At 52.7% G+C, this 27449-nt stretch overlaps 8 protein-coding genes across 8 annotated transcripts; 5 read left to right on the top strand and 3 right to left on the bottom strand.

Annotated features, from left to right (window-relative positions):
* Positions 1 to 1692: 1692 nt before the first annotated feature.
* On the top strand, positions 1693 to 4005 carry J4E86_009027 (uncharacterized protein; the record flags this gene model as incomplete). The annotated part of the gene is made up of 2 exons (XM_051449534.1): positions 1693 to 1798; positions 1868 to 4005. 2 exons carry the CDS (start codon positions 1693 to 1695, stop codon positions 4003 to 4005), a joined length of 2244 nt encoding a protein of 747 aa, XP_051299388.1.
* A 1704-nt stretch (positions 4006 to 5709) lies between these two features.
* Positions 5710 to 7395, bottom strand: J4E86_009026 (uncharacterized protein; the record flags this gene model as incomplete). Its single annotated transcript, XM_051449533.1, has 3 exons — positions 5710 to 5866; positions 6108 to 6817; positions 6865 to 7395. 3 exons carry the CDS (start codon positions 7393 to 7395, stop codon positions 5710 to 5712), a joined length of 1398 nt encoding a protein of 465 aa, XP_051299387.1.
* Positions 7396 to 8701: 1306 nt separating this feature from the next.
* Positions 8702 to 11822, top strand: J4E86_009025 (uncharacterized protein; the record flags this gene model as incomplete). Its single annotated transcript, XM_051449532.1, has 5 exons — positions 8702 to 9300; positions 9613 to 9869; positions 9990 to 10638; positions 10687 to 11049; positions 11366 to 11822. 5 exons carry the CDS (start codon positions 8702 to 8704, stop codon positions 11820 to 11822), a joined length of 2325 nt encoding a protein of 774 aa, XP_051299386.1.
* Positions 11823 to 12130: 308 nt separating this feature from the next.
* Positions 12131 to 13024, bottom strand: J4E86_009024 (uncharacterized protein; the record flags this gene model as incomplete). Its single annotated transcript, XM_051449531.1, has 1 exon — positions 12131 to 13024. One exon carries the CDS (start codon positions 13022 to 13024, stop codon positions 12131 to 12133), a length of 894 nt encoding a protein of 297 aa, XP_051299385.1.
* A 686-nt stretch (positions 13025 to 13710) lies between these two features.
* On the top strand, positions 13711 to 17237 carry J4E86_009023 (uncharacterized protein; the record flags this gene model as incomplete). Its single annotated transcript, XM_051449530.1, has 4 exons — positions 13711 to 14520; positions 14658 to 16438; positions 16592 to 16713; positions 16870 to 17237. 4 exons carry the CDS (start codon positions 13711 to 13713, stop codon positions 17235 to 17237), a joined length of 3081 nt encoding a protein of 1026 aa, XP_051299384.1.
* Positions 17238 to 18215: 978 nt separating this feature from the next.
* Positions 18216 to 19935, top strand: J4E86_009022 (uncharacterized protein; the record flags this gene model as incomplete). Its single annotated transcript, XM_051449529.1, has 5 exons — positions 18216 to 18651; positions 18708 to 18792; positions 18848 to 19335; positions 19386 to 19633; positions 19681 to 19935. The coding sequence occupies 5 exons, from the start codon at positions 18216 to 18218 to the stop codon at positions 19933 to 19935; spliced, it is 1512 nt and encodes a 503-aa protein (XP_051299383.1).
* A 22-nt stretch (positions 19936 to 19957) lies between these two features.
* On the bottom strand, positions 19958 to 21163 carry J4E86_009021 (uncharacterized protein; the record flags this gene model as incomplete). Its single annotated transcript, XM_051449528.1, has 3 exons — positions 19958 to 20096; positions 20146 to 21022; positions 21073 to 21163. The coding sequence occupies 3 exons, from the start codon at positions 21161 to 21163 to the stop codon at positions 19958 to 19960; spliced, it is 1107 nt and encodes a 368-aa protein (XP_051299382.1).
* Positions 21164 to 21846: 683 nt separating this feature from the next.
* Positions 21847 to 27086, top strand: J4E86_009020 (uncharacterized protein; the record flags this gene model as incomplete). Its single annotated transcript, XM_051449527.1, has 2 exons — positions 21847 to 21855; positions 21906 to 27086. The coding sequence occupies 2 exons, from the start codon at positions 21847 to 21849 to the stop codon at positions 27084 to 27086; spliced, it is 5190 nt and encodes a 1729-aa protein (XP_051299381.1).
* Positions 27087 to 27449: the final 363 nt, after the last annotated feature.

Genomic DNA, 27449 nt, shown 5'->3' with positions numbered 1-27449 from the left:
GAGCAGATATATGTCGCAACTCTTGAGTGCGCCATATACAACAATGAGACAACATACACTCACTCCGTGTATGTCTCGTCGCCCTTATCGTTACTCGGAGAGGATCTCAGCGCGATGCCTGCTAACGGCGAAGGGAAGTATGATTGAAGCAGGAGGAAGTAGAGGCGATGGTGATGAGGCGCTTTGCGTTGGTGCTGCTGCTGTAAAGCAAGAGGGCTAGTGGAACTTGGGAGGCTGGAAGGGGTTCGGACGCTGTGATGTGGTGGGCGGTGATGGAGGACACTGGAAGGTTCGTGCTACTCGGGTTGGTATGGTATCTGGAAGTGAACGGAGACAAGACGGCTCGAGGTGCGAACAGGTCTCTTTGAGTGTATTGATTGATGAGCAGGGTACGTGAATCTATGGCCGCATTCAACATCCTCCCTTTTCAGCGTCGACCTACAGTCTCGTGATGTACTTCACTCGCTTCATCGGAATGTAGAGTGTTCGTAAAGCCGTCGTGCGCGCGCGCCGTAGCTACGTTGGAGTCGTCTCACCTATTCCTTAAGCGCCATAGCTCTTGTTGACGCAACGCATACGATGTTGGTGCATGAATGGAGATCGTGGCTCATGAAGGACCAGTCGTTGTGATTCAAGAGGGGGATGGCGTGACCTTGGAGGTCCATCCGCTGTCGTTGGAGAAGGTAAGGATGGCGCAACTAACCACGAAGGTCCATCTGTCGTTGTTGGAAAAGGTGAGAATAGCGTGGCCATGAATGACTAGCCAGTGTTGTTGGAGAAGGTGAGGATTGTGCGGTCTATGAAGCACTAGCCGGTATTGCTACAGGAAGAGAGCGTGGTGTCGTACCCTCGTCGTGATCTCAGTGCGCGTATGCTACCTACGTGATGCCTCTCTACACCAGATCATAGCGGCGCTGGAAGCCAGCCATAGAGACTTGACATGGGCTCTAGTATGGACAATGTAGCTAGGTACCACTGACATAATGTGCGTAAGGATGGCATCCCTCCGCTTGCACTACGCGAGAGAGCATATGGGTCCGGGAGCTAGGAGCAATGTTAACAACAAAGTCAAGGGTAAGGGGCCATGTGGAAGACCAATCATGGCGCCCGCAACGGTCTCGATCATCACATAGCGACAGTGCCACGAGCGACTGACGGGCCCATCAGCGACCCTACATCAGTGCAAGTCTGCTATGCCATCCGCCTCTCTCTTCAAACTTCGTATGGTGGCAGAAAAGCTCACTTTCCATCGGTTTCTATGCCCAGCGACCGCATGTGAAAGGAGCGTCAGGCAATGTGAGTCAGTGGGCCCTCACCACGCGTCACGTAACCTCAACACGAGATACCTTTGGAAGAAGACGTGTGTTTCGTGATTGTTGGGTATGAGGAGAGTCGCCTGGAGGAGCTGGTTCGTATGATGCGTCCAAATCGCGTTCCTGTTTCCATGGCATGGTATTCTATAGGGTGGAGCCGATTTGGGACGTCCTCACCACGCGGTTGCGATGAAAGTGGGCGCGAGCTTCAGGGTCTAGTGAGCAGTCGCGATGTATATCCTCGAAAAATCTCAATTGAAGCTGCTTCAACACCACTCACCCACTGCTCACGCGTACGATCGTTGTACGCATAGCAGTTTTTCCTCTCTTATATTTACAATCCCCGCTCGAGTCTCGAGCGCCATCGCATCTCGAAGCGATGCCGCCGCGACGCGCGAACAAGACGAAGGCTCAGAGGGCCTTCGAGCAGGAGAAGGCCAGGGTCGGGCAGATCCTGTTTGAACGAGGCGAGGTACCTCCACCGAGTAAGTACAGCCTCGTAGTCACTGAGCTTAGTAGGTAGAACAATGCTGACCCGTGATACTCACCTTTAGAAGACGTCTTCGACGAAGCGTGGCTGCGGCAATGGAACGCCGACGAAGCCCTCTTGGCGCGAAAGCCAGAGATCCTCCAGATCCTGCTTGGCCGAGGCGAGGCGCCACCTACGGGTGGCATGACAATCCCGTGGCTGCAGACGTGGGACGCTGCGGAAGATGCTCGCGTCAAGGCCGAAGCAAAACGTGAGGAGCACGCAAGGTACAACGCCAAGCGTAAGGCGTCACCCGAACGTGACAATCGCCTGCGAGAGGCAAAGAATGCGAAGCGGCGTGCACAAACGACCGGGGACGCAGGTACTCAACATGCGGCGGCTCAACCGGTCGTGGCTCAGCCGATGGTAGCGGAGGGAGACGGCGAAAACCTCCAGGCCCTGAAGGCAGACTTCGTGCGCGTCGCCAAACTGGAAGCCGAATACGCCATGTTCTACGGCACCAAGGCATACAGAGACGACGTTTCTGATGCCGACGATGACAACGACGGGCCGCTCCTGGACGACTTGAGCGACGATGAGGACTTTCCTGAGGCCTCCGATGATCTCACAGAGGATCTCGGCCCTCCTCAGAAGAAGCAGAAAACCGAGGGGCAACAATCCTCGGTCACAGATTCAACCAAGAAGCCCGCTGACGAGATTCGTGTGAAACTTGTTGGTTGGAAGCGAAAGGGTAACGCACGAAAGGCCCTTGCGCAGCAAAGAGCTGCAAAGTTGTCCAGCACGAGTGACTGCGCGATTTTCGAAGAGATCGGAAACGGGCTTCAAGATGAGGACGAAGTCCTTGATGAGAGTGAGAAGAAGGCGACTGTTCAGAACCTACCACTCAGGTTCCGGATGAGTTCTGATCCACGACTGGGAGTTCCCGCGGTCGACGCTGCTGTCGACTTCGAGGACAAGGAACGGCTCGAACGTTTCGAAGAGACCGCCCGCAACATCATCCGTTTCCTCAAGACCACCGCCAACGAATTTTTGGAACTTCCCAAAAGCGTTAAGCGAAGGACATGGAAACCAATGGTTTCAGGGATGCTCACAATGCTGCGGAACGCATCTGAGGAATATCTGCTAGAATGTCTTTTCAGCGGCATTGACGACTCAGTGCGTTCCACTCTCGGAAAGCCTGACTTCACGGTTGACGACCTCGTGAACTTACCTGGAGGGTCGGTCGACCAGAACATTGAAAAAGGTGTCTACGTCGACATCTTACACATTATGCACGGTAGCCGGCAGATTCAGCAGCTGTATGTCGGTGCTGCTACTGGAAAGTTCGGGCTTGCTCAGCGGTGGAATCAGTATCTGACGAAGAAGCTTAGCAAGGAGACAGGCAAGCACGCTCTGGAGGTGATGAAGAGCGATTCGACTGTATGCCTTCGCGCTCTTGCACGTTACGGTCAAACTCCATATCCATGGCTAGTTTGTTTGGCGGAGACTTTCTTCATGCTCTACCTTGGAACCATCGAGGATCCTGGTCACCGTCCCGATCCCGGTCATTGCAAAGAGCCCTTCATCAATGACACTCTATACAAGAATGTTCGGGAATGTAGGCGCTTCGCAGGCCTAACATCTCGCATTGCAGTGGGCCTGAACTCGACGTGGTCCCTTTCTCAGGGGTATCGCTACTGGGTCGCGTACGCCAAATCGGCTTGCGGCAACTGCTCTAGGAAGATCGTACCACGAAAAGATCCGTTGTGGGAACCAATGGCATTCGTGTCTATCAACCCTGAGCGTCCAGGAGAAGAAGTGGAATGCCGAAACTGCATGGCGTACCGCAGGAGAATGGGAGTCAACCGTCCGCTGCGCGAAGAGAAGAAGCTCATGCATCGAAAGACCGTACGAACTCCAAAGTTGTGTCAGGGGCCCAACTGTACTAAGGAGTTACTAATGCCGGGCGAGGTTGAGGTACACTTCCACAAGTACCAATCCAACGACCAGAGGTCACCATATCAATGTCCGGTGACTGGGAAGCATGTACCCAGGGTCTTCCAGAATGACAGGGTGCTCCAAGGCCGCTGCTATTGGGTATGTAATTCGTGCTCAACCAGTAAGATGGGATTTGCATCCCAACTCTCTGGAAAGAGAGTAGGTTACAGCTACGCCGCCGCCGCGTACAAGAAGAGGCAGGCTTCCAGCAGTGAGGCCAGCTAGAGGCTCACCCTGATCTTGAAACCGTCAACTTCAAGAAGCGTCTCCAGGTAAGTATGATTCCCCACCCCTGACACTATACACCACTTCTGCTGGTGTGACCAGAGCGCAGGCTTGCAGCCGCCTCTACTGCTGACACAGCTGGTACCGCAAGGCGCCACTTAGATTTCATCCAGTCGGCTTCAATGCCACTGAGAGTCGGCTTCAATGCCACTACGAGTCGGGACAAAGCCAACCGCTCAAGGAAACAAAGGTTTACAGCCAGTTTCAACGAAGTGACGGACTAAAAACCGCCTTCGGGAAGTAAAGAGGGATTGTCTTTGACATGAACTCCTGGAGCGCACGTGCCAAAAAGCAACTGCTCCGCCTTTGTCGGCTTAAATGCCGCTTAGGTGCTTTTCATCGGGTCTTCCAGCTTGCTGGTGGCCTGAGGAAGAGATCATCCTCTTGTAGTCTCCCGGCTTGTATATGGGCCGTCATGCTTGCGCCAAGATCCTCTTGTAGTCTCCTCGCTTCGACAGTTCTGATCAGGTTCCGCGCCTTGTTCAGTTCTGCTGTAGCTGCCTGGGTGCAGTATAAGTCGCCGTTCTTGCGTCTGGATCTTGTTGTAGTCCCCTCGCTTGACCGGTTCGAGCAGGGTGCTGTAAGCTGTCGAAGCTGCCTGGGTCGAGTATGAGCCATCTTGCTTGCGCCGAAGTACTCCTGTAGTCCCCTCGCCCGCGAACGTTGAGCATCTCGTAAGCTGTTGTAGCTGCTTGGGTGCAGTGTAAGTCGCCGTTCTTGCGTCTGGATCTTGTTGTAGTCCTCTCGCTCGACTGGCTTGGGTAGGGTGTTGTAAACTGCCGCAGCTTGCTCGGGTCCTGTTGTAGCTGCCTGGGTGCAGTATAAGCCGCCGTGCTTGCTCCGGAGGTCTATTGTAGTATCCTCGCCCGACCGAGCTAAGTAGGGGTTTGTACGTTGTCGCACATAATAGGGTAGTTCGTTGGGGATACCGGTGGCGGATGCGTGAAGTCAGGAGGTGGTATCCTTTGTCGGAGGCTCGTTGGGCTTAGTGATCTGTCGCGGCTTGGTGCGAGGGTGTACTTGATCGACAGTTTCTGGTGTGTCTGGTCGAACAAAGCTTCCTGCGCTTTTGTTGCTACCTTAAGGCGCCCACTGCTGTTCGCAAGAGACACATCGTGTCCCGCTTGTTTTTCGAGTCGTTTCAGTGAACGTCGAGTTTGTCATTCGTGCGTCGGCGGGTACGGAATGGTGGGTATCTTCGGCCGTCGCTGGAGGATGTCGCGCTGTTGGCGTATGCGATGGCCTCGCTGATGTATTGCAAAGGTAGAGCCTTGTCTGGATGGTGTGTAAGCTCGCGAGGATTTGAGCAAACGGATCGGTAGAAAGGCAAACGGAGGCAGCCTGGCGCTGACGCTACAGCGATTCACTGTGTACATCGTCGCGTCGCGCATCGGATGGAACGCGTATCTGCGGGGCCTGCGGTGGTCGGCGGAACATCGGCGGCAAATTCTCGCCAGGCGGCGCACAGACGTGTGAATATGTCTGTGCCTCGCTAGCTCGTGCCAAGCCATCGTGTGCTTACCTCTCGCTCCCCGCCCTGCCCGAACCTGCTTTCCTTTCTTCACAGTGATCGTGTAATTTGAACCCCCACCCCCTACGTTTGGAACTATCACTGACAGCAGCGCAGACTTCATAGAATCATTTCTAATAGTATGCATCCTCTTCTGAGTTACTCTTAGTAGCCACAGAATCTCCAACCTGGTTGATGATTATCAGCTTCGACATCCAAGAGTGAGGCTTTATGACTGCTTCGGCGGTCATGGCGATGATCTCAGCTGACTGGTAGTGTGCTTCGGCCACTCTGGAAAGCAGGATGTTGACAGCAATCTGACAGGCTTTGTTTGTTTTCATTGATCCTTTCTGGCTTGTCCAGTTGGTCGAGGAAGATGCTCCGCAACACATCAACTCTCTGCAATATCCGGCCTTACATTGCGCGCACATCGTCACATCAACGACCTTGGGAGCTATTCGACGGTGGCAGCAATGCATGGAAATCTATCAACTTGTCGGATCCGGATCGCAACTTCCGCACTCAACACCACCCGTACTTCTCATTTGCGACCCAGTCAATCTTGTCAGCAACCGGTCCGTCGTGTTCTGGAAACCACTGCAAGGCCGCGATGCTCTCTTGGTCTCTCTCAATGAGGTTCGCGGCCGGGTCCAGCTTCTTAGCAGCTGCCAGCGCCGCCGGCGAAGGCGCCCACATCTCCACGTTCTCCATCTTCCATTTCTGCGCCTCCTGTTGGGCCATCGCCATGAGGGCCGCGATAGCAGCTTCCTGACTGTGACTCTCCGACCCGCCGTTCATGCTACCCGAAGAGCCCTCCCCGCCATCGTCTTCAATGACCAACCGTAGGATGTGCAGTGTGTTGCCCTTGGCCTCAGCTGGGTTCTCGTTGTACCACATCCTTGTCCAGTAACACCAAACGCGCTTGCCCTTCTCCGTTCCAACGACCGCGCCTTTGATCTCCGGCTTCTTGCCATGTAGCTCGTTGCCTACGAATTCTTCACGTGCGTGGTGCCATTGGATCGTCTCGATGTTGGGAAGTATTGCGACTGCGATGTTGCTATCCTGGGGTCGCGACTCTAGACTTCGGCGGAGGGAGGCTTCGTCGATCTTGCATAGTTCCCCCAGATCGTCCGCGTACAGTGGTCGGGCCGTGGGTAAGTTGCTCGTGTCTTGAGAAGTGCTCGCAGGGATGGAAACATGGGAAGAAGTAAAAGATTCCCAGCCGAATTTCGCGTAGTATTCCTGTCTTTGTTAGCAATACATCGTCATAGAGTGTCAGAGCTACTAACCCTCCCGATGTCAGAGTATAGGATTGAGAACAGAGACTCCTGGCCATCTTCTGTCTGATATGTTCTTAAACTCTTCCCAAGCTCCGTTAGCATCCTGCTCGCATACGAGGTGCCCTCTTTCTTCCCGCGGAGAGGTTTTGGGCAGAATACACTGCCGACCCCATGACAAATGACCTCCTTGAGTTCTCCGTTCTGCCACACGAGCGCCTTCTTCCGGATGGTCTCGCAGCTCGCTAGTGGTAGTCGGGTGCCTTTTGGTAGTTTGGTGCCTGCATTTGGGTTCCAAGGGTCTTCTGACACAGTTTTGTCAGGGTCAGCTAGGATCCAGTATGAAATGCCGCCATCACGTGTTAGGGTTGTTTGCGAAAGTGTGGCCTCGCGACGAAAGTATGCAGGCTTGGAAAGAGCACCGCGCCATTCGTTTGCGTTTGCGTTGAACTGTATCTGCTTTTCGGCTTCGGTAGGGTGAACTAGTTCTAGGCCAGGCGAGCCACCACCCTTGAGGTTCTCGAGAATGGATGCAATGGCCATGTTGTAGTGTTTTATGTAGGGTAGATGTATGTTGAGTCTTGATCTAATAGGTTGGCCTTTGGCGAAGATAACTAGGGTCTTATATCTAGCTGTCGACTACGCTTGTCGTAGGGCGTGACAGATGTGGATTCGGTCCTGCTCAGCTGCAGTCTTCCAGATCAAGTGGCAGTAACGACTCAGGAAAGAGTAAATAGCGGGTCCAAGTTACCTCGATTTCGCTGTAGGATGCGGATAGCTAAGGAAGAAGAGGAAGTTGGTACCTGTAGTTCTTTGTCTAGTCAAGGGCGCCCCGCGTTTTGGTGGCCCCATCCCGCCCTGAGCTCCGTGTGATCTTATAGTTGACTCCGTGTGTCCTCCAGGCATTCCGAGCCAACATCATGTTGCTCGCGGCCCGAGGTGTGCCGTGGCAAAGCGAGGGTTGGATGTCACAGCTTCCCACGGGTCATGTGCGCCTGTCCGATTCGTGAGTAGCTCGGGCCTTGCATGAGGCCAGGCAGTAGGCGGGAGTTTGCATGTCATGGTCTCAAAAGCTTCGCGCGTCCATTGGCAGCATCACCAAGACCGATGGCAGACATTGCTTCTTCTCAGCCCTGTGCGACGCGCGCGCAGGCTCGTGATGATGCGGTTAGCGGCAGTTGGGCTAGCGGAGCCCTGGGGCCGGCCTGGAGCGAACTGCACGATCATCTGGGCGAGACGCCCATCTCCCGCCCTGAGAGCGGCGCAGCATCCTTTCACGACGACACGCCATTTCTGTTTCGCTGAGCGCTGGCGGCACTGTAATGGCTTTTCATTGACATGCGCTGTTGTGGCACATAGCTACTGCCTCTGCTCTCTTACCTGACTGGTGCCCTTGCCCGTTTCGCTGGCTCAGGGCTGGCCGCAATAGCTCCTCGATCTCCCAGCGGCCTGCACCCGCAACACTCAGGTCTCACTCCGCTGCGCTGCAGTGTGAAACCTGTCACTCTCATAATTTCGCTTGTTCCTTTTTATTCCCTTCAGCTAGTGCCTATCAGTCGGTGAGAGGCCTCCTCCGACAACTGGTGGGGTGAGCGACAAGGCTACGTCCGTGTGAATTGAGCTGGTCTGAATCACGTAAACACCACACGCGTTTGCAGTTCCATCGCCCCTCACTCCTTCCCCAGGTTCTCCGCTAGGTACAAATTAATGTTTATTATTTGGTTCCCCCCATTCAACGTACTCAAGAAACTCCACAACGCTCGGTCTAGACGCACACTCGATAGCAACGCTTTAACGTGGAGGTTTACCCGTCATCTAGCCTTACGACTACTACAACAGGACACTTGCGATGGCTCCAACTGGCATTCAGCGCGATCATGAAGTGATTGATTTACTCTCCGATAGTGAGACGGAGGACGAGGGTCTCGCAAGACACGAATTGGAGGCCTTCGACGCACGATCTGCAGCAGAATTCGCTCTCGACTTCCCGGATCTGGATGATCCTATCGCAGAGTTCCGCGCAGAATTCCAGGCAAATGGCCGTCAAGTGATCGATTTGACCGACATTCCAGACATCGACGTTCCGCCGTCTGACGCTGTCGTGGCAGAAGACGACAGACCACCACCAGAGGGACGAGCCCCTGATTGGGGTGAGGACATCGCATTGGTCACCGAAGCTGCCTGTTTGCAGATGGTTTTGAGCGTGCTGCCGGACATCTCGGTCGATTACGTCCTCAAATTGATCCAAGAAAAGATGACAGACACCACACGAACAACCGCACAATGCGAGCATTTCCTCACGGAGTTATTGGAAGGCGAGCCATATCCAAAAGAATCAGACGACGCGAAGAACAAGAAGAGAAAGAGGGATAGCGAAGCCGAGGGTGAGTTGAGCACCTACGAGAAGGGCGAGCGTGATCCCGAGATCGGCGGTTATGAACATGACGCGTAAGTACAACTCCTTCACGGGCTCAGCCCTATGAGCTTTATGGTTCAGTGATGTCTTAAAACGTCAAGAGTCGGGGTTGATTGGCAGCCATCATTCCAGGTGGATCGTGAAGCGAGCGTTTTATTACACCTGGAACCATGGAACGACTGTCGTGGACATTGCACTTCGCCTATCTGCCAGCGCAGTAACAGCAACACCAACAACAATTCTGTAGTCATCCGCTACATTTTTTTACGCACCTTCAACGCCTTCGCGTCGTCTTTATACCTTCCCATCCCTTTCATTCGTGGTACTAACGATACTTTCCACAGAACAGAGCTACTCAAAGACGAATTCCTCACTGTACCCGTGCGGCACATTACGACCGTTCTCAAACAGCAGAAGACTCTTTACAAGGCCTACGGTGTCATTGAACAACAAGTGCGCAACTACGGACAAATTGCAAGGACATATTCGAAGATAAACAAATCACGCATCAAGCGCGGTATTGAACTCCAGTTGATTGAGCAAGGCAGTCAGATACCCAAGGAGTTGCACGCAGCGAAGAAGAAGAGCGAAGCTGAAGCCGGTAAGTGGGATGTCGTGACCATGACCTTCTAGGAGATGAATAGAGGACCTCGAACCCTGTGTCTCAGAACAGCGAAGATCGTGTGGTCTCCTTCATCTGCTCCCTACTGACAGGTTACAGCCAAACGCCAAAAGGTCAAAGACGAGGAAAAGGCGGAAGAGGACAACTTAAAACGAGCGCAAATGAACAATGAAATGGGTGAATGCGCATGTTGCTTCAACGACGTTCCTCTCAACCGCATGATCAGTTGTAACGGAGACACTACCCACTTCTACTGCGTAGACTGTCCCCGTCAACAGATCGAGACGCAGATGGGTCAATCTCGATGCAGACCCAAGTGTTTCGGAGTCGACGACTGCAATGGAACGTTCACCCGGCGACAGTTGCAGCAGGTTCTGAGCGACAAGACATTCGAGCGACTCGAGCACATGCAACAAAGAGAGGACTTGGAAGCGGCGGGTCTGGACTTCCTCTCGGAGTGCCCGTTCTGCGACTTCAAAATGGAATGTCTACCGGTTGAGGTTGACAAGGAGTTCCGCTGTCAAAACCCCAAATGCAGCAAGACGAGTTGTCGCCTTTGCGAAAAGGAGTCTCACATCCCACTCAGCTGCGAGGAATCTAAGAAGGATGGCCAAATTACCCTGCGACACATTGTCGAAGAAGCGATGTCGGCAGCCTTGATACGGCACTGCAACAAATGCAAACATCCTTTCGTCAAGGAACTTGGCTGCAACAAGATGACGTGCACGCACTGTAGGAATGTGCAATGGTAAGTCAACACCCTAAGAGATTTCGATATCAGCTGACAAAAGCCTAGCTACGTCTGCTCCAAGAACGTGACAGACTATAACCATTTCGGCGAGTCTCGTGCAGGCAAATGTCCACTACACGAAAACGTCGAAGACCGCCACGAACAGGAGGTCAAGCGCGCAGCCGATGAGGCCATGGCCAAAGTCCGAGTCGATAATCCAGGCCTTTCAGATGCAGATTTGATGGTCAAGGTCTCAGATCGAGTCAAGCAAGCAGAAGATACACGAAAAGGTCGAGCAGGCATAGAAGCGCAAGCCTTCCCTTACCACATGGTTGGAGAGCAGCTCAGGCGAGCTCCTATGGTGCCCCCAGTACCTGCGCCGCCGGCTCACCTCAATGGAATAGCAGCAAATGTCGCCCCAGCAGATCGGTACGTCCACCCTCATCCAGTCATGCCAGCCTTTCCAGCCTTTCCAGCCTTTCCAGCCATGCCAGCCTTTCCAGCCATTCCAGCTATGCCTGCTATGCCTGCCATGCCTACCATGCCTGCGTTTGGATACCCCGTCCAACCATTCCCATTCTATCAACATCTCTATCCTGCTCAGCCCGTTCAGCCCGTTCAGCCTATGGGTTTCTACGGAGCCATTCCACAGCAGCCATATCAGCCATACATTCAACGTCCGATCCCAATGATCGCGCCATGTCCAAGATGTCACTTTTTTCATCCGTCTAACCAATATTGCTAGACCTCGGTTGTTCAATGCCCTCTGGGCCATGCTCCCACCCAACCCCCTCCCGCAACTTGGCATCGGGAGGGGACAAGTCAACGGACCAGGCCAACCAGCCCGCCTTCCCGAAGCCAATAGAGTTGATGATCGGATTAATGAACGGGTTCGCCAACGCAATGCCCGACCGGAATTGGGCGGCCCTCGTCGAATTGCCAACGGCGAACAGGCGCAGCGCGATGCTCGCGAGGCTTTCCGCTTCCTGAACAACGTTGGACTTGGCCAGGATCAGCAGCAGATAGCCGTGCGTCAGAATTTCAGAGCTAGACAGCAGGAGCTTGCAGCAGAGCGCGCGCGGTTGGGTGTTGGGGAACAAAATCTTGATGCTCTGCTTGAGGCTCGGCGGGTAGCGGCTGCGGCGATGGTAGCTGATAGGCGACGGCGTCGTGGCATGGCGCCCCAGGCTCCTAACAGATAGCGTGTTTTCGTTTGATGGGATTCATTCTATAGCATAGCATGGAGGTGGCATGGTGATCCAGGTATCTGCCTCTATCGACGTTGAGGCGGGACCATAAAACGCAACTTACTCGCGATAGAAATTCTGAAGGTCTATGTAGTAAGCCGACTTATCTTTGATGTAGAGAATATCTTGAATTCCGTCTTCGTAGCACACCTCGCTTTCACGAAATATAACAGCTTGCATTGACTCTTTACCAGAGGCAGGGAACATTCCATACTCAGTAGAGCATTGTAGTAATCAAATTCGAGTTGTTCAACCATCTACTGTCAAAAACTCGAGAAGCTCGATGGTATACTGTCTTCTGGGCTCTCAAATTTTGCCCTGCCCTCTTCTATCCAGTTCTCAAACCTGAAAACACCCGCCTGTACACTGCGTATGGGCGTGACCTTGGCCCCACCCAGATCTCTCCCTTCCTTCTCTCTCATTATCCCCAACTCAAACGCTTCCTCATCAAACACGTCCCTATCCCTAAACAGCGCACCCCTCCCCGTCTTCTGCAAACTAGGCTGGACCGGCTGCCAGACCTGCGGGTGTCCAATCGGCGGATCGATATCGCCCTCATCCTTGAGTTCCATACTAACATTGAAAGTGCACCCTTCAGGCAGAGGCTCCAGTCTAGACGTCCGCATCTCAAGCTGCAGAAACGCCGCGCGAAACTGCTCGCTGATGTTAACGTCCACACCCGTATCCAACGGCTTCGTCTTCTTCCTCTTTATAGTCCCATCATTATTGTATTCTATCTCCTTTTCCTCTTCCTTTTGCTTTCCCTTGCCCTTCGTCTCCAGCATAGGCCCTCCCTCAAACTCAATATCCAACATACGATCTCGCCGTTCCACAACAGGAAACTCGCTCACGTCGAACATGTAGCGTTCCATTATCTTGGCGCTGCCTGAGCCTTCATCGTACTCATCGTAGGTGAATATGACGATGCCGATTCTGGAGACGACGCCCTTGAGGAGCTCTTCGCGCACGGCGGTTATGGCGTCGGTGATCCATTCGCAGACCATGGGGTGCCGCGATTGGTAGACGATGGCGTTGTGGAAACGGGAGCGAGCGAAGGAGGTGGTGGGGTAGATTTCGCGGTGGTGGAGGAGCGTGTGCGTGTAGGCGGTTAGGAAGGTGGTGAAGTGGTTGAGGGTTTCGAGGTAGGTTGCTGGCATTGTTGCGGTAGGTATGTGTGGTAGTAGGAGTGTGATTGTTCTATTCGTGGACGGAGTATGTATGCGCCTCAGGTACAAGATAGTGTTGTGCACTTTGAGTAGTGGATTGTAGTCATGACGCAGACGCGTCTCGTCGCGTGAAAGCCACTAGCGTATCCACGGATAACGGTCAAGTCTGTGGTAGGATCGCTCATCGGTATGGCAGACGTGGTGCGTATGCTGTGTCGAGTGCCCCTGGCATTGTTGAGGATAACAACGTGGCAGCAAGGGGAGGGTTGGGGAGAGGCGAAGGTGTAGGTAATAGTCGCGTTTCCACCGACCGGGAACTGGGAAGAGGCATCGTCGTCACCGCCTGTCGGGCAATTGGCCACCTCGCCCTTCGTTATAGCCCAGCTGCCATACTCCGCCTTACTCCTGTATCAGTCTCTGACGTCTATACCCATCTGCTACGTATATGCAGTCGTCGCGGCTTATTGCTTCAGCTATAGCCTCCGCTTAGCCACCCCACCACCCAGAGATTCACGGAGTTGCCCCGCATCTCCGAGCGCGTTCTTTTTCCTCGCGCTCAATCACCCAGCAGCACCCATCAACAAACGCGTCAACGCCCGATCCTTCTACCTCGCCAGCCGTTTTGGGGAGCGCTAGACGTGCCGACTAGCTCTATACGCGCATGCCCCACGTTGACCATGGAGGACCAACTAGTCCAGCTGCTATCAGCAACCCAAACCGCCCAGGAGGACACGCGCAAACACGCTGAGCAGCAGCTGCTCTCCCTCTACGGCCACCAGGAGCTCCCCCTCGGCCTCATTGGCATCGCCTGCCATGACAGCGTGCCGCTCAACATCCGCCAGGCCGCCGTCCTGTACCTGAAGAACATTGTGCTGGCGGGATGGAGTTCCAGCCTCGACGAGTGGAAGGGCCAGGCGCTCGTCTCGGAAGAGAACAAGGCTGTATTACGGCAGCAGCTGCTCAACCTCGCTACCCAGGACGGGCTCGACCGCAAGCTCAAGGCCGCCGCGGGCCTCGTCGTGAGCAAGATCGCAAGCGCCGACTACCCCATCGAATGGCCAGATCTCCTCGACAACCTCCTCGCACTGATACCGAACGCGACCGAAGGCCAGCTACATGGCGCTCTCAGGGTGCTCGGTGAGCTGGTGGAGGACTGCTTCAACGAGACGACCTTCTTCCAGGTCGCGCCTCAGATGATCAAGGTCCTGTTCAACGTGGCCACCAGCGAGCAAACAAAGCCGACGCTGAGGGCCTTGGCTGTGAAAGTCTTCCATGGCTGCTTCGATATCCTCGAGATGGTGCTGGAGGACCACAAGACAATGGTGAAGAGCTTCGCGGATGAGATACTCAAGGAGTGGATTCCCTTCTTCGTCAATGTCCTCAACAACAGGCTACCTGATCCGCCGTCAATCGACGAGGAGGACTCGGATGCGCCCAACGCCCTGCTCTACAAGGGACAGATCGCGCTCAAGCTACAGTCAGTCAAGGTAGGTCGTGTCAAAAGCTGAACATCCTGGAGGCTACATCGACGTTGGGTCACCCACTTTGCGTGTTCTCTTGATGTAGTCTCCAGGCCTGTTCAGTTTCTCCCGTTTGAGGTGTTTCCGATACTAACAGCTCGCAGGTCCTCATGCGCATACGGTCCGTCTTCCCCGCTATCCTCTCGCCGCAAAGCATCGTCCTGTTCCAGGCAACCTGGCAGGAGCTATCGCTGCTAGAACCCGCATACTCCCTCATGTACATAAAAGAGGATCGTCAGAGCAGGCTCGAAGATGCCGATGGTCTGCCGTACACGTTGGACTTCCTTATTCTAGAGGAGCTGGACTTCATGCAGGCGTGTCTTCGTGCACCCCCGGTCCGCGCGCAACTCGAACAGGAACTCCAAAACCAGACACCCGACAACTCATGGGTCACACAGGTCATGAAGCTGGCCGTGGCGTATGCACAAATTACTACAGAAGAGGAGGGCCTCTGGGATGTGGATGTGAACATTTTCCTGAGCGAGGAGACAAGCGTCACCGCGAACTACACGCCCCGCACAGCCTGTGGTGACCTCGTCATCAAGCTTGGCGAGTGGCTGCAAGAGCCTACTGTCAACGGCTTGTTGACCTACACAAGAGCGCTCTACTCCGAGTCTGAGAGCTGGAAAGCTAAAGAAGCCGCGCTTTACGTGCTGAACCAACTGTTGAGCGATTTCCAGGACGTGGACAAGCAGATCAGTCCAGATGCTGCAAGCGGCTATGTGGACTTCATTCGGTATGCCATGCAGCAGCCCGACGCTTTCCTGAGAGCACGCGGTTACCTTGTCGCTGGAAGTTTGACAAGGACATCCGGAGACGCTCTGCAACAGCTCGGCACATCCTTCCTCGAAGCATCCCTACAGGCTATTCCATCTGACGAGTCCGACGTTGTCCAAGTGTCGTGTATTCGGGCTTTGCAATACTATCTCCAAGCGCTCCCACCTGCGACAACACAACCCATGCAAGCACCTATCATCATGGCCATCAGCAACTACCTGGCTGCACAAGATATGTCAGAGCTTAGCGACAGTGAAGACCTTATGGTCACTCTCGTCGAAACACTCCGAGACGCTATACTTATTGATACGCGGATATGCATTACAGACAATGGTCTCGACACGCTCTTCCGAATCGCTAGTCATCAAGCTAACAACTTCCAACTCACCATGCTAGTCACCGAGGCCTTCGAAGAGGTGACGGAGACTATCGCGCGAATGGGCGGGGATGCGTACGTTCAACTGTGCGCAAGGGTGCTTCCATCACTTATGGGTGCCTTTGATGTCGGAAGCTTGACCGAGGAGAATGCTTTATGCAACTTTGCTGCTGATCTTCTGGCTGTCATGGCTGAGCATGGACCAGAGCCGCTACCCGCTGGCTTTGTCGCTACGACCATGCCAAAGCTCACAAGAGTCTTGCTAGGCTCTGCCGATGAGGAGCTGCTGAAGTCTGCCACGACTGCCGTAAAGAACATCATCTCGCACGATCACCAACAGCTCTTCGAATGGCGGGATGACACCGGAAAGGCAGGTCTTGAGGTAACTCTCATCATCGTCTCACGTCTGTTGTCTTCGTGCAGCGACCATGCTGCTGGCGAAGTCGGTGCGCTTGCCGCAGAGGTAGTAGAGAAGGCCGGTCACGAACGACTTGGACCTTACCTAGAGCAACTCCTACGAAGTGTCGCTGTCCGTCTAGGCCAAGCAACACAAGCACAGTTCATCCAAAGTCTGACGCTCGTATTCGCGCGTCTAAGCTTGAACCATGCCTCAGAGGTTGTAGACTTCTTGGCTGGCCAGGACATCGAGGGTCAAAACGGGCTTCAGGTTGTGCTAGCCAAATGGCTCGAAAACTCCATCAACTTCGCGGGCTACGACGAGATCCGACAAAAGTACGTACGAACCTCTCCGGAAATCGAGCAGTTCTCTTACGAACGGAGAAAGCCTGTTGGAAGGCTTGAGATCGTTCGGAATAAGTTGAACTCCCCCTTTTTCCTTTTATGTTTACTCGATGACTGTGCATAATTGCTGACTTTGGTTTGTAGTGTCATCGCTCTTTCAAAACTGTATGATTTGAAGGACCCTCGTCTTGCACAGGTTCAAGTGCAGGGTGACTTGATACCGAATACCGATGGCCGCATCATGACCAGGAGTCGCGCCAAAGCTAGTAAGTCTTCTCTTTTCACGTTTACCTCCCTGTCTTTGCCACTGAACGCAGTGAAAGTCATGTTGTGGAGCAAACTTGTAGGCCGTAGTGTCGTTGTCGCGAACCAGTGCGATAAACTCCTCTTACGCCCATCCACAAACTGACACACGAATTCAGATCCTGACAAGTATACCATAGTACCCGCACCTCTCAAGATCCTCAAAGTCCTCGTCGTCGAACTCCAATCCGCCTCTGGCGCACCCCTCGACGCACAAGCAGCTGCTGAGCTCGCCGAAGAAGAATCCGATGACGGCGAATGGGAGGACGAGGCGAACCCTTTCATGGACCTTGGCAGTGGCTTCAGCAAAGAGCAGCTCATGGCTTTTGCTGCGGAAGAGCCGGGTGGTGGCCGCCAGCGCGACGATGAGACGCAGGGTTTCTTGGTTGATTTCTTCAAGCGCGCGGCGACTACGCAGGGTTTTGCGGAGGAGTTTGGACAGCTTACTGAGGAGGAACAGCAGAGGTTGAGGGATAGCGCCGCATGATCACTGGATTCGTGAATGTGCTGTCAGAAAGACGGGTCAATGGTGTCTCCGGGGTGTCGTGACGCAGTCTTACTCGGAGGTATCATCTTCTCGTTGCTGTGTGTGTCCGACAGGAGATACCGCACTGCCGGGATTAATAGATAGGAGGGTTGGATGTAAGTCATGATTCATAGATGATAGTATGAAAAGTCACGCTTAGCAGCGACTGGCTATAAGTGAGTATAGCTAATGGTATTAACGTATATATACAAGCAACGCAGTTACCCGCGTGAACCTCACCTCGTGCAACTTGTCAGATACCAATGACATGAGATGCGGCCGCCTTCTGTGGGAACTTGCTCCAGGTCCCGAGAGGGCTTGGAAATACAAAACATGTTGGTTATTCATGCGGAGTGCCGCGACAGGAACAATAGCCTTCATAGTCTCTGTAAGTGCCTTTGATCTCAAGCTTGATGTTCTCATCATGACATGCAGCCGCTCTCTCCAACTTCAATGAGTGTGGGTGCTTGCGATGCGCGCTAGCCTGTCAAGACATGAACTAAGTGGGGCAGTCTGGGGTGGCCGTGGGCTATGAATCGAGAGCTTGTCCATCGTGCAACACACCTCAGAGTACTCATGCCGCGATCACATAAGCATTCCCATCGTTCATGAATGCAGACGGTGAGCTTGACAGTATTCGATTAATGCCGATAGGGGCAGCCGAGACTGGTGCCCCCCGTGGAGCCGGTGCTGCTAAAATGTGTCGCAACGCGGCGCAGTCGCGTTACACACACTTAGCATGCCGTTTGCCTAGGAACAGCCTCGGGTAGAGGCACGAACAGCGCGTCATATGATCTGCTCTGGTTGATCCCTGGAATGGCGAACAGCCAGCTGCAGCGTGTTGCCACCAATCGGTACAGCATGGCGCGCAGGGCCAATCGAGAGATAACACACCAAATCCTTTGGATGCAGTCATAACCGACCATCATCACAGCCTCTATGGCCGCTCCAACAAGCACACCCGGTATGAACGAAAAGCCTACGATTGTCGCTCACATTCCAGAGCAGGAGATAACACCCGACACACCACCGTACTCCATCTTTACTCCCGGCGAGAAACGATGGATCGTCTTCCTGGTCGCATATGCGGGCCTCTTCTCCCCTCTCAGCAGCTTCATCTACTATCCCGCACTGTTCAGTCTTGCTGAGGATTTGAACATCACGTTGACAATGGCCAATCTATCGATCACGACATACATGATTGTATCTGGAGTAGCGCCTTCCATCCTAGGTGACATGGCTGATACCATCGGCCGTCGACCATTGTACCTAGTCGCTATACTCACATATACCATTGCCAATGTGGGGTTGGCTGTTCAAAGATCGTATCCAGCGTTACTAGTGCTACGGATGCTTCAAAGTGCTGGCTCGAGCGGTGAGTTTCTAAGCACATTCTCAAGCTGGCGTGCCTGCTGACATATACGTGTTCAGGTACGATATCTTTTGGTTACGCTGTCGTTAGCGACATTGCCACTCCTGCTGAAAGAGGCGGATTTGTCGGAACAATTCTACTGGGGTATGCTATCATCCCGCTTTGGACATGCCAGTTGGTCCTGGTTGACATCTTCTAGCCCGAACGCAGCGCCCAGCATGGGTCCTGTCTTAGGTGGCATACTCGTCCAATACGCTGGATGGCCTTGGATCTTCTGGACCCTTGCGATACTATCCAGCATCAACCTTTGCATACTCGCCGTTACGCTACCAGAAACCGCTCGGAAGATTGTAGGAAACGGATCAATCATGCCTACACGACTCTTAAACAGGTCTTACCTAACGCACGCAAAGCTCAAGTCGAACAACTCATCAACAACAAGCTTTGGAGGCGAAGCTCACGTTCAACCGATGCGATGGCCCAGCCTCAAGCCCTGTTTCAAAGCACTCTGGCAGAAAGAGAACGCATTGATCATGCTCATCAACGGCTTATTCTACATGACTTACTGCTGTGTTCAAGCGTCGCTATCAACCCTGTTCATAACAATTTATGGCTTCGAGGAACTGTATGCTGGCCTGATATACATCCCATTCGGGGTTGGCTGCGTCTTGGCTTCCTACACTTGCGGTAAGATGTCTCCAGCACGCTCATATAGACTGGTAGCTAATAGTGATAAGGCTATATCATGAACTGGGAATACCGCAGAGTCGCCTCTGGTTTGGGTTTCGCAATCGATCGAACACGCGCCGACGATCTTCTAGACTTCCCTATCGAGAAGGCTCGCTTGCGCGCCACATACTTCTACATGAGCGTTGCAGCTGCGACGACAATCGGCTATGGATGGGCTTTAGATAACCATACGCATTTCGCCGTGCCACTGGTTTTGCAGTTCTTCATCGGCGCCTCAATCACCGGTGTGTTCAATGTACGTATGTCAAAAAGCGCACTAGATCACTGTTCTCACATCCCTAGGCTTGTGGAACTTTACTTGTCGACGTCAATCCGATTCGACCTGCAACAGCTAGTGCGGCCGCCAATTTGTTTCGTTGCCTTCTTGCAGGCGCAGCTCTGGCAGCCTTGGACGTCATAATCTCAAAGCTAGGAGCTGGATGGACCTTTACCCTATTGACAGGGCTCACTTTACTATCTGTACCCATGGTTGTTCTATTACAGCGCTCTGGCAGGAATTGGAGACAGAAAAGCCAGAGTCAGTCATTACATCGCTAGGAAATCCTGGCCCATTCCTGGTTTATGTCGACAACGCAGAACTTTCTGCACCTTTCCACATGGCTGCAGGCACCTCTTTCTGCATTTTACTCTTTGAAGGCTCTTCTCCGTGTGGATATGGTGCGTACTTGTCGACTAAGTAGCACATGTCGTTGTAAATCCTACGACTATGTGAGTACATTCCATCTCACGCTCTTGACTATGACTTACGTTTCTCTGACGATGGATCCAGGATTATGCGCTGAGTGGATGACATCCATCTTGATACAGTACAAACGATTGCGGTCTTCGAACTCTTCCGCCGGCTCACTCACGGTCATGTTGCGCAGATACTGTCGCTTATACTCTCGCGATTTGATCTTTTGATACTCACATCGCCACATGCCGATCTCCATCTCATGATGGGCGTAGTACGCGCCGGCATCGAAGATGTAGATCTTGCCATTCGAAAGTTCGGTTCCAATATTGCCTTCCCACAAGTCTCCGTGAATAAGCGACGGCTTGATCTTGCGGCCGTCCTCTTCGAGCGCTCCTAGGAGCCTTGGAACCACATGGCTTAGTATACGGTCTGCGACTGTGTCGTACTCCGGCCACGGACTACACTCCTGCTTCTCGAATACGAAACAGCCTCGAAGCAGTTTGGTGAAGAAGCTAGTCCAACTGGGGTCCCAAGCCAGTTCTTGGGGGTATCTACCATGGCAGGTCGTAATGTGGAAGCCAAACATCCCAGTCGGAGATTCGCTCGTTCTATGGAGTTCTGCAAGCTTGGCGCAGAACTGAACTGGATCCGGCATGTCGTTGGTCATGTTAATGAAGTCGCACAGAAAGAAGTACGTCTCAGGCGCTTTGATCTTGAACTTGCCCCAAGTCAGAGGCCTGGGAATGAATTCCGGTAAAGACTGGTAAAGAGAGCTCATTGAGTTGAACTCTCCCTCCATCATCACGCGACCAGGTTCCTCGGTCGCAATCTTGAGAAAATACTTCTTCTCTGTTCCGCCGGAAAGCAAAACGTTCAGGCGGGCTGTGACTGTCCATGCGGAGGAACCATAGCTATGCGCTGACAGAACCTTGCTACCCTCCGGTAGAGCTGTCCAAGACTATGAGCTGTGGACTGAAATCCTTCCTGTAAGGACTTACCTTGAACCACACCCTCGTCGAGAGGGAAATCACCCTCAATACCAGCGCTAGGCCCTTCCTTCTCCGCAATCGAGTGTACTGAGGTTGACATGCTCCTTAAGAGTAAAGCGAAAATGGTACAAATGTCTGGAACCGTCTGCCTGCGACTAAAAGCAAAGCCTCTTGTTACACAAGCATGTATAATCCGAACAGCGACGATAACTCACTTACTTATCGCATGCAGTCACCCGCGTCAGTGGCGATCCGGTCAGCGGCTAATCAAAGAATTGATTCGCTGCAATAGATGAGGAAGTGCTCGAGCCGAACGTGCAGCATGGGGGTGCGCCGCAGCCTTGCAGCAGATACGGGATCATTGGCCACGCGCGCGGGGTCATGGATGCTGACTACATCATCAGGCAACAGAGGCTGCAGTCATGCTGTTCTTTTCCTTACTCGTCAATATCTGAACCCGCGGGATGCTCATACCGTCTGTAATTGGTGGGCTTCTTTCCGGGCCCGTCTAGCCTGTTGCCGAGGACGGGATACCACTGTAGATGTCCTGGACGTGGATTAGCATCAGCAAGTTCCGCATCCGGCGAGCGGCTGACTATCCCTGCGGTAGTTGTATTGCCTTTGGCGGGGGACTTGGATACCCACAGCCCCAGTCGTTCGTCGTACCATTCCTGATCACGATTCACGTCATTCACCCTACCGCACCCAGGGTCGAACTGTGGACATTTGCCGGACTCGGACAGAAAAAGCGGGTGGGATTTACGACTCTTATGAGGCCCGACCATGGACCGAGTGAGTGACATCAACGTGTCGATATTGCGACAAAGTCTCATTAACTCCAGTTACGGAAGAGAATCAGCAACAAGTATAAAGGTCGTGGCCAGAATGAACAGATCGGCACCTTGAATGATCCGGCAGCCGATGCCACCAATGTCGAAGCCGCCCAGCGTCGCCAAAGCCTAGAGCGCAACAGACATTCGGGACCTTCCGATGCGATCGCGGGCGCACAGGAACCAGAGTCTGCTCACGCTGATGTTGTTCAAGATGGACAAGTCGGTTTCCAAGATGGAGTTAGAAGAGGACGACTGCATAGCAACAGTCAGGTTGTCTCATCTAATCTTGTCGATTCTGAACGCCGTCGCAGCAGCAACCTTAGCCCTCATTCAACCTCATCAGGACTTGAGCAACGTTCAAGTAGCTTCCAGAGTACTACGTCAAGTTTCGCCGCTGTGAACTTGTCGCACGGATCTCACACAAGATCGAACTCCGCACATAGACGTACGAATCCTCTAGGACTCACTGTCATTCACGAGCCCGAGTACGGACATTCGCTAGACATCGTCTTCGTACATGGTCTGGGCGGATCTAGTCACTCTACGTGGTCCAAGGACCATGATCCGAATTACTTTTGGCCCCATCTTTGGCTCCCCACTGAGCCTGTCATTGGCTCAGCACGGATCTTAACATTCGGATACGATGCAGATTGGAAGTCGACCTCATCGCGTACAGTGCTCAACATTACAGATTTCGCAAAAGAACTGTTATTTGCTATGAAGTTCACAAAAGACGAGAACAGGGATTTAGAGGATCTAGGTCTAGGAGATGTCCCAATCATCTTCATAGTTCACTCGATGGGGGGTCTCGTAGTGAAGAAGGCCTACATTCTGGGTCACGGTGATGACGAGTATTCCGAGATGGTCAAATCCATCAATGCTATCATTTTCTTATCCACGCCGCATCGCGGCTCCAATCTGGCCGAACTACTCAACCGCATACTCTCGACCTCACTTCTCAGGTATTCCCCCAAACAGTACGTCGCAGACTTGCAGAAGAATTCGGCAGCATTAGAAGAGATAAATGAGCAGTTTCGGAAGTTTGCGCCGAAGCTTCACATTGTTTCCTTCTACGAGACCCTAGAGACCGCTGTCGGTCCCAAAAAGATCAGGATATTGGAAAAAGAGTCTGCCATACTTGGATATCCGGGAGAAATATCGAGAGCTATGAATGCAGACCACCACGATGTTTGCAAATACCATAGTCCTCGTGACGCAAATTACATCAGTATGCGAGATGTGTTGAAAACCTTGGTGGACCGCGTGCGGCACATGGGTATCAGCTTCCGGAGATCTTCTTCGGCCTCCTCAGACGCTTCCGAGGCTGTAGAAACTCTCCTCTCCATTCAGGACTCACCAAACAACGATTTCAGCTTTTTCCGCGATCAATGGATGCCGGGTACATGTGAATGGATACTTGAGGAGGGTATATTCCAGAAATGGATGCAAGATACTACCCAGAGCTCGGTACTTTGGTTGCATGCGCTACCAGCTAGTGGGAAATCAGTACTCTCGTCGTTCATCATCGACAACATCAAAGCAAGAGGAGAGACGTGTCAGTATTACTTCTTCCGGTTTGGCGAACAAGCCAAGCGATCAGTCAACGGTTGTCTCCGATCAATAGCCTTCCAGCTGTCTCAAGATATACCCCAATACCGCAGACGTTTGAGAGACCTATCGGAAGATGGACTACGCTTAGAGAAGACAGACGTCAGAACTGTGTGGAACCGACTGTTCGTTACGGCACTCTGGACATTGCGACAAACGGCCCCATTGTACTGGGTCATAGACGCTCTGGACGAAGCGGACTCACCTCAATTACTACTTGGTCTGCTCAATGGCTTACGAAACTCTGCAATACCCATCAAGATATTGGTAGTAAGTCGCGAGACCCCAGAGTTGCGCTCTGAGGTCGAGCAGCTGGGGATGTCAATACCGGTCGAGGTCTTTCCCATAACATCCAAGTCCCAACAGGATGTTCGAGCCTATGTCGAGAGCCGTATGACTGTACCAAGGTGGAATGAAGAAGTCAAGAAGGAAGTAACAGACCTGATCTTACAGCGCGCGGAAGGCAACTTTCTCTGGGTGCATCTTGCCATCAAGGAAGTACTCAAACGTCACACCAGCGACGACATCAGGCAAACATTGGAGAACATGCCCGCTGGTATGGAAGGCATGTATCATCGCATGGCCTCTGATGTAGCTAAGAACATGAGCCCGACAGACAAGCAACTTGCACAGCGCATACTAACATGGGCGATGTTTTCTCGTCGAGCGCTCAACTTGAGAGAGCTGGAACAAGCTCTCCGGCCATCTTTCGGCAAGATTCTCGATCTTCGCAGCACCATCACTGCCACCTGTGGCTTCTTTGTGGTTGTGGACATGAGCGAAAACGTCACGATGATACATCAGACTGCGCGCGACTATCTCACGCACGCACCTGAGCTGGATCTATACATCGATGCTACGCAGACTCATCTTGAGTCCTTTCGTCAATGTATGACTTGCTTGATGGATACTGGAGTCCGCGGCAAACTCAACCAGACCAACGCAGAACTCAAACGCGACTTCATTGACTATGCAGCAACATCCTGGCACTTTCATTTGGGGCTTGCTACGCGTATCAGTTCTTCTGCCTTGTCAATTCTTGTGCAATTCCTGCGCAAATCTCATGTGCTCACCTGGATCCGCATACTTGCGTCTCTGCGGCAGCTCAAAGTCCTCGTGTACGCCTCGCGAACATTGACGGAGCTGATCAGTAGCAAGAGAAGCACAGATTTCGAGCTTACCCTGGATGACGATCAGCGAGATCTACTGCGCTTCTGGGCAGTTGACTTCACCAAGCTCGTGGGGAAATTTGGTTCTACACTCTTGTATGATCCCGCGTCTATCTACAACTTCATCCCAGAGTTTTGTCCTCGGAGCTCGATGATACACAGTCAATTCGCGAAACAGAGGACGTTTCGCTCCATATCAGTTTCCGGTATCACGAACCAAAGATGGGATGACTCGGTTGCGCACATGTCAGTCAGGAGACACCGACTTTTGAAGCTGCTTTGCTCTCGTGGCCATATCGCTGCAGTCGCCACAGACCATCAGTCACATGGAGTAACGCTGATCTGGAGTGCTGTCAACTTCGAAAAGAAGCTCTCGCTCGTTCAAGGCGAGTACGTCACAGCATGTTGTTTCGACCCCGCCGGGACGAGGTACCTTTCGTGTGGGGTATCGCATACCAAGATCTGGGAAATTCCATCTGGTCGCCACATTCTCACAATCGGTAGTCCCAAAGACACCACGGTCCTGGGCGTTATCTTCAGCGAGGACAAGACCAGGGTACTGGCGGCGTGCGAAAACAAGACTATCCAAATGCTGGCGATAGATACGCAACGCCCAGAATGGCAACAGCTCAGTTCCTTGCAAGAATCTGATACCGCTAGTCTGGGCAATGCCAACTCACCCTGCGCCATGGTCTTTAGCCCTGATGGTACACAGATCGCTGTTGCCTATCGCGGCTTTCCATTATCAGTGTGGTCAGTTGAAGACTGTCAGATGATCGGAAGAAATTCACGGCCTGTCGAAGGTAGAGGCTTCAACGGAGTAGTTTGGTCAGGAGTTAATGAAGTATCCTGGAATGCACGCTATGGTAATATTCTTGGGAGGTATAGCGATGGATGCGTCTTCAAATGGGACCCATACGAACAAACAAACGAGGAGCTACGTACACCTGCTAGCCTGCTCCAATGTAGTCCCGATGGGCTATCGTTTGCGGCATGCGACAACAATGGGGTGGTTCGGCTTTTCAACTTCCAGAACTTTGCTCTGCTATACCAGTTGAGATGCGACACTACCCCAAGAGCTCTGGCTTTCAGTCCAGACTCTCGTCGCTTCTACGAGATACGCGATGCTGTATGCACTGCATGGGAGCCAGCAGCACTCGCTGACTTGCAGGAGACGGGCGACATATCTGAGGACCAATGGGAGACGCAAAGTGATGTCTCAACACTCAACGACTCCACTCAGATCGTTGTACAAGAAGATCGAATCACGGCTTTGGCTGTGGCTTCACATAGCAGATTCTTTTGCGCCGGGAACGAAGCTGGGGAGGTTCATCTGTTCAATGCGGAAGGCATGAAGACTCTGAACGTCTGGAACTCCCCAAGATACATGATGATAGACTTGCTAGTTTGGGATGACAGCGGTGAGCATCTAGCCATTGGGGAATTGGGCGGGGACGTCAGCGTCAAGAAGATCTCACCGTTATCGATCACCGACAACAAGACGACATGGAAAGTTCAACCGCTTCTCAATCTCACCATGTCATCACAGCTAGGTACTGCTCAGCAAGTACTATTCAGTCCGGACGGAACCCTTCTTCTTATGGTTAGGCAACACGCTGTACAAGTATGGTCATTGGACGAAAAGAAAATGCGCGTTCAACATCAAAACGAGAGCGACACAGGCCAGCATTGGATCAACGATTCTAGCGACTCGCAATCATTACTTGCCTTCAACCACGTTGGCGTGAGGCGCTTTTCCTGGATCACCCTAGAGCCAACGAAACTGATACATTACGATTACAAGTCTGATAACAACATCACCGGGAAGACTGGCCAACTATCAAACGCCGACTCCGCAGAAGAAGATCGAATTAGAGTGAGCGCAGGCCCAGAGTCAGGCTACCAAACCGTGCACGTATATCCAGCTCAAGATCGATCTCACATCGTCGTGGAAAGGACGTTGAAGCCTGGTTCTCAATCTTACACGATGCTGAAGGTTTCTGAACTCGATTCAATTCCTAGGCTACGAGAGAATGAAACAGCAATGTGGTCGGTTCCGAACACGGCTATGCGACGTATTCCAGACGAAGTCACGAAGCTAGTCGAAGTCTCGCTCGGCGTGCTAGCAAAAGACAGATTCGTCTTCCTTGATCAAGATTTCTGGATCTGTACCTGGAAGATTGGATCTGTTTATGCAAAAGACGAGCCAGCAACTTCAGGAGCTGTGTCGCCCTCAAAGCACACGCAGAATGCGGAAAACGCGGGTATGGTCAAGAAACACTTCATGTTGCCGCGTCATTGGCTCAACGAGGAATCTTTGCCTTTACTTCGGTTGGTTGAGTCTGGCAAATTGTTCTGTCCAAAGGGCGATGAGGTCGCTGTGATAGGTACTCGATTAGCTCTCGCATGGTAAGCATCTTACGAAATACATGGATAACGTTGCACTTTCGAACCATTCAGAGCATCGGTTATCTGATAGCTGTCTCTGTTCACCTAGGGTTAATACCTAGAGATAGTGCTGACTACACTATTTCCCACTGCCTGTCGTGTAACCACACCTCTCCCCCTTGCATCGCTATCGATCTCCATCCGGTTAGTTCAATACAATACATTCATCACATAAGCCGGGAATGCAGCCTCGTCCTTTACCCCGCTCGCATGTGACGACTGAAATAGAAACAAACAATCGGCGCGCTAGAAGGGTGTTCGCATGCGCAGTGCATGCAGTTCACGGCACAGGAATAGCAAAGATAGTACCTGATAAGGGACGATCTGT

Source organism: Alternaria arbusti (assembly GCF_024043155.1).
Source record: "Alternaria arbusti strain BMP 1465 chromosome Unknown scaffold_15, whole genome shotgun sequence".
Classification (NCBI taxonomy): Eukaryota; Fungi; Ascomycota; class Dothideomycetes; order Pleosporales; family Pleosporaceae; genus Alternaria; species Alternaria arbusti.
This window is presented reverse-complemented; position numbering and strand designations above follow the sequence as displayed.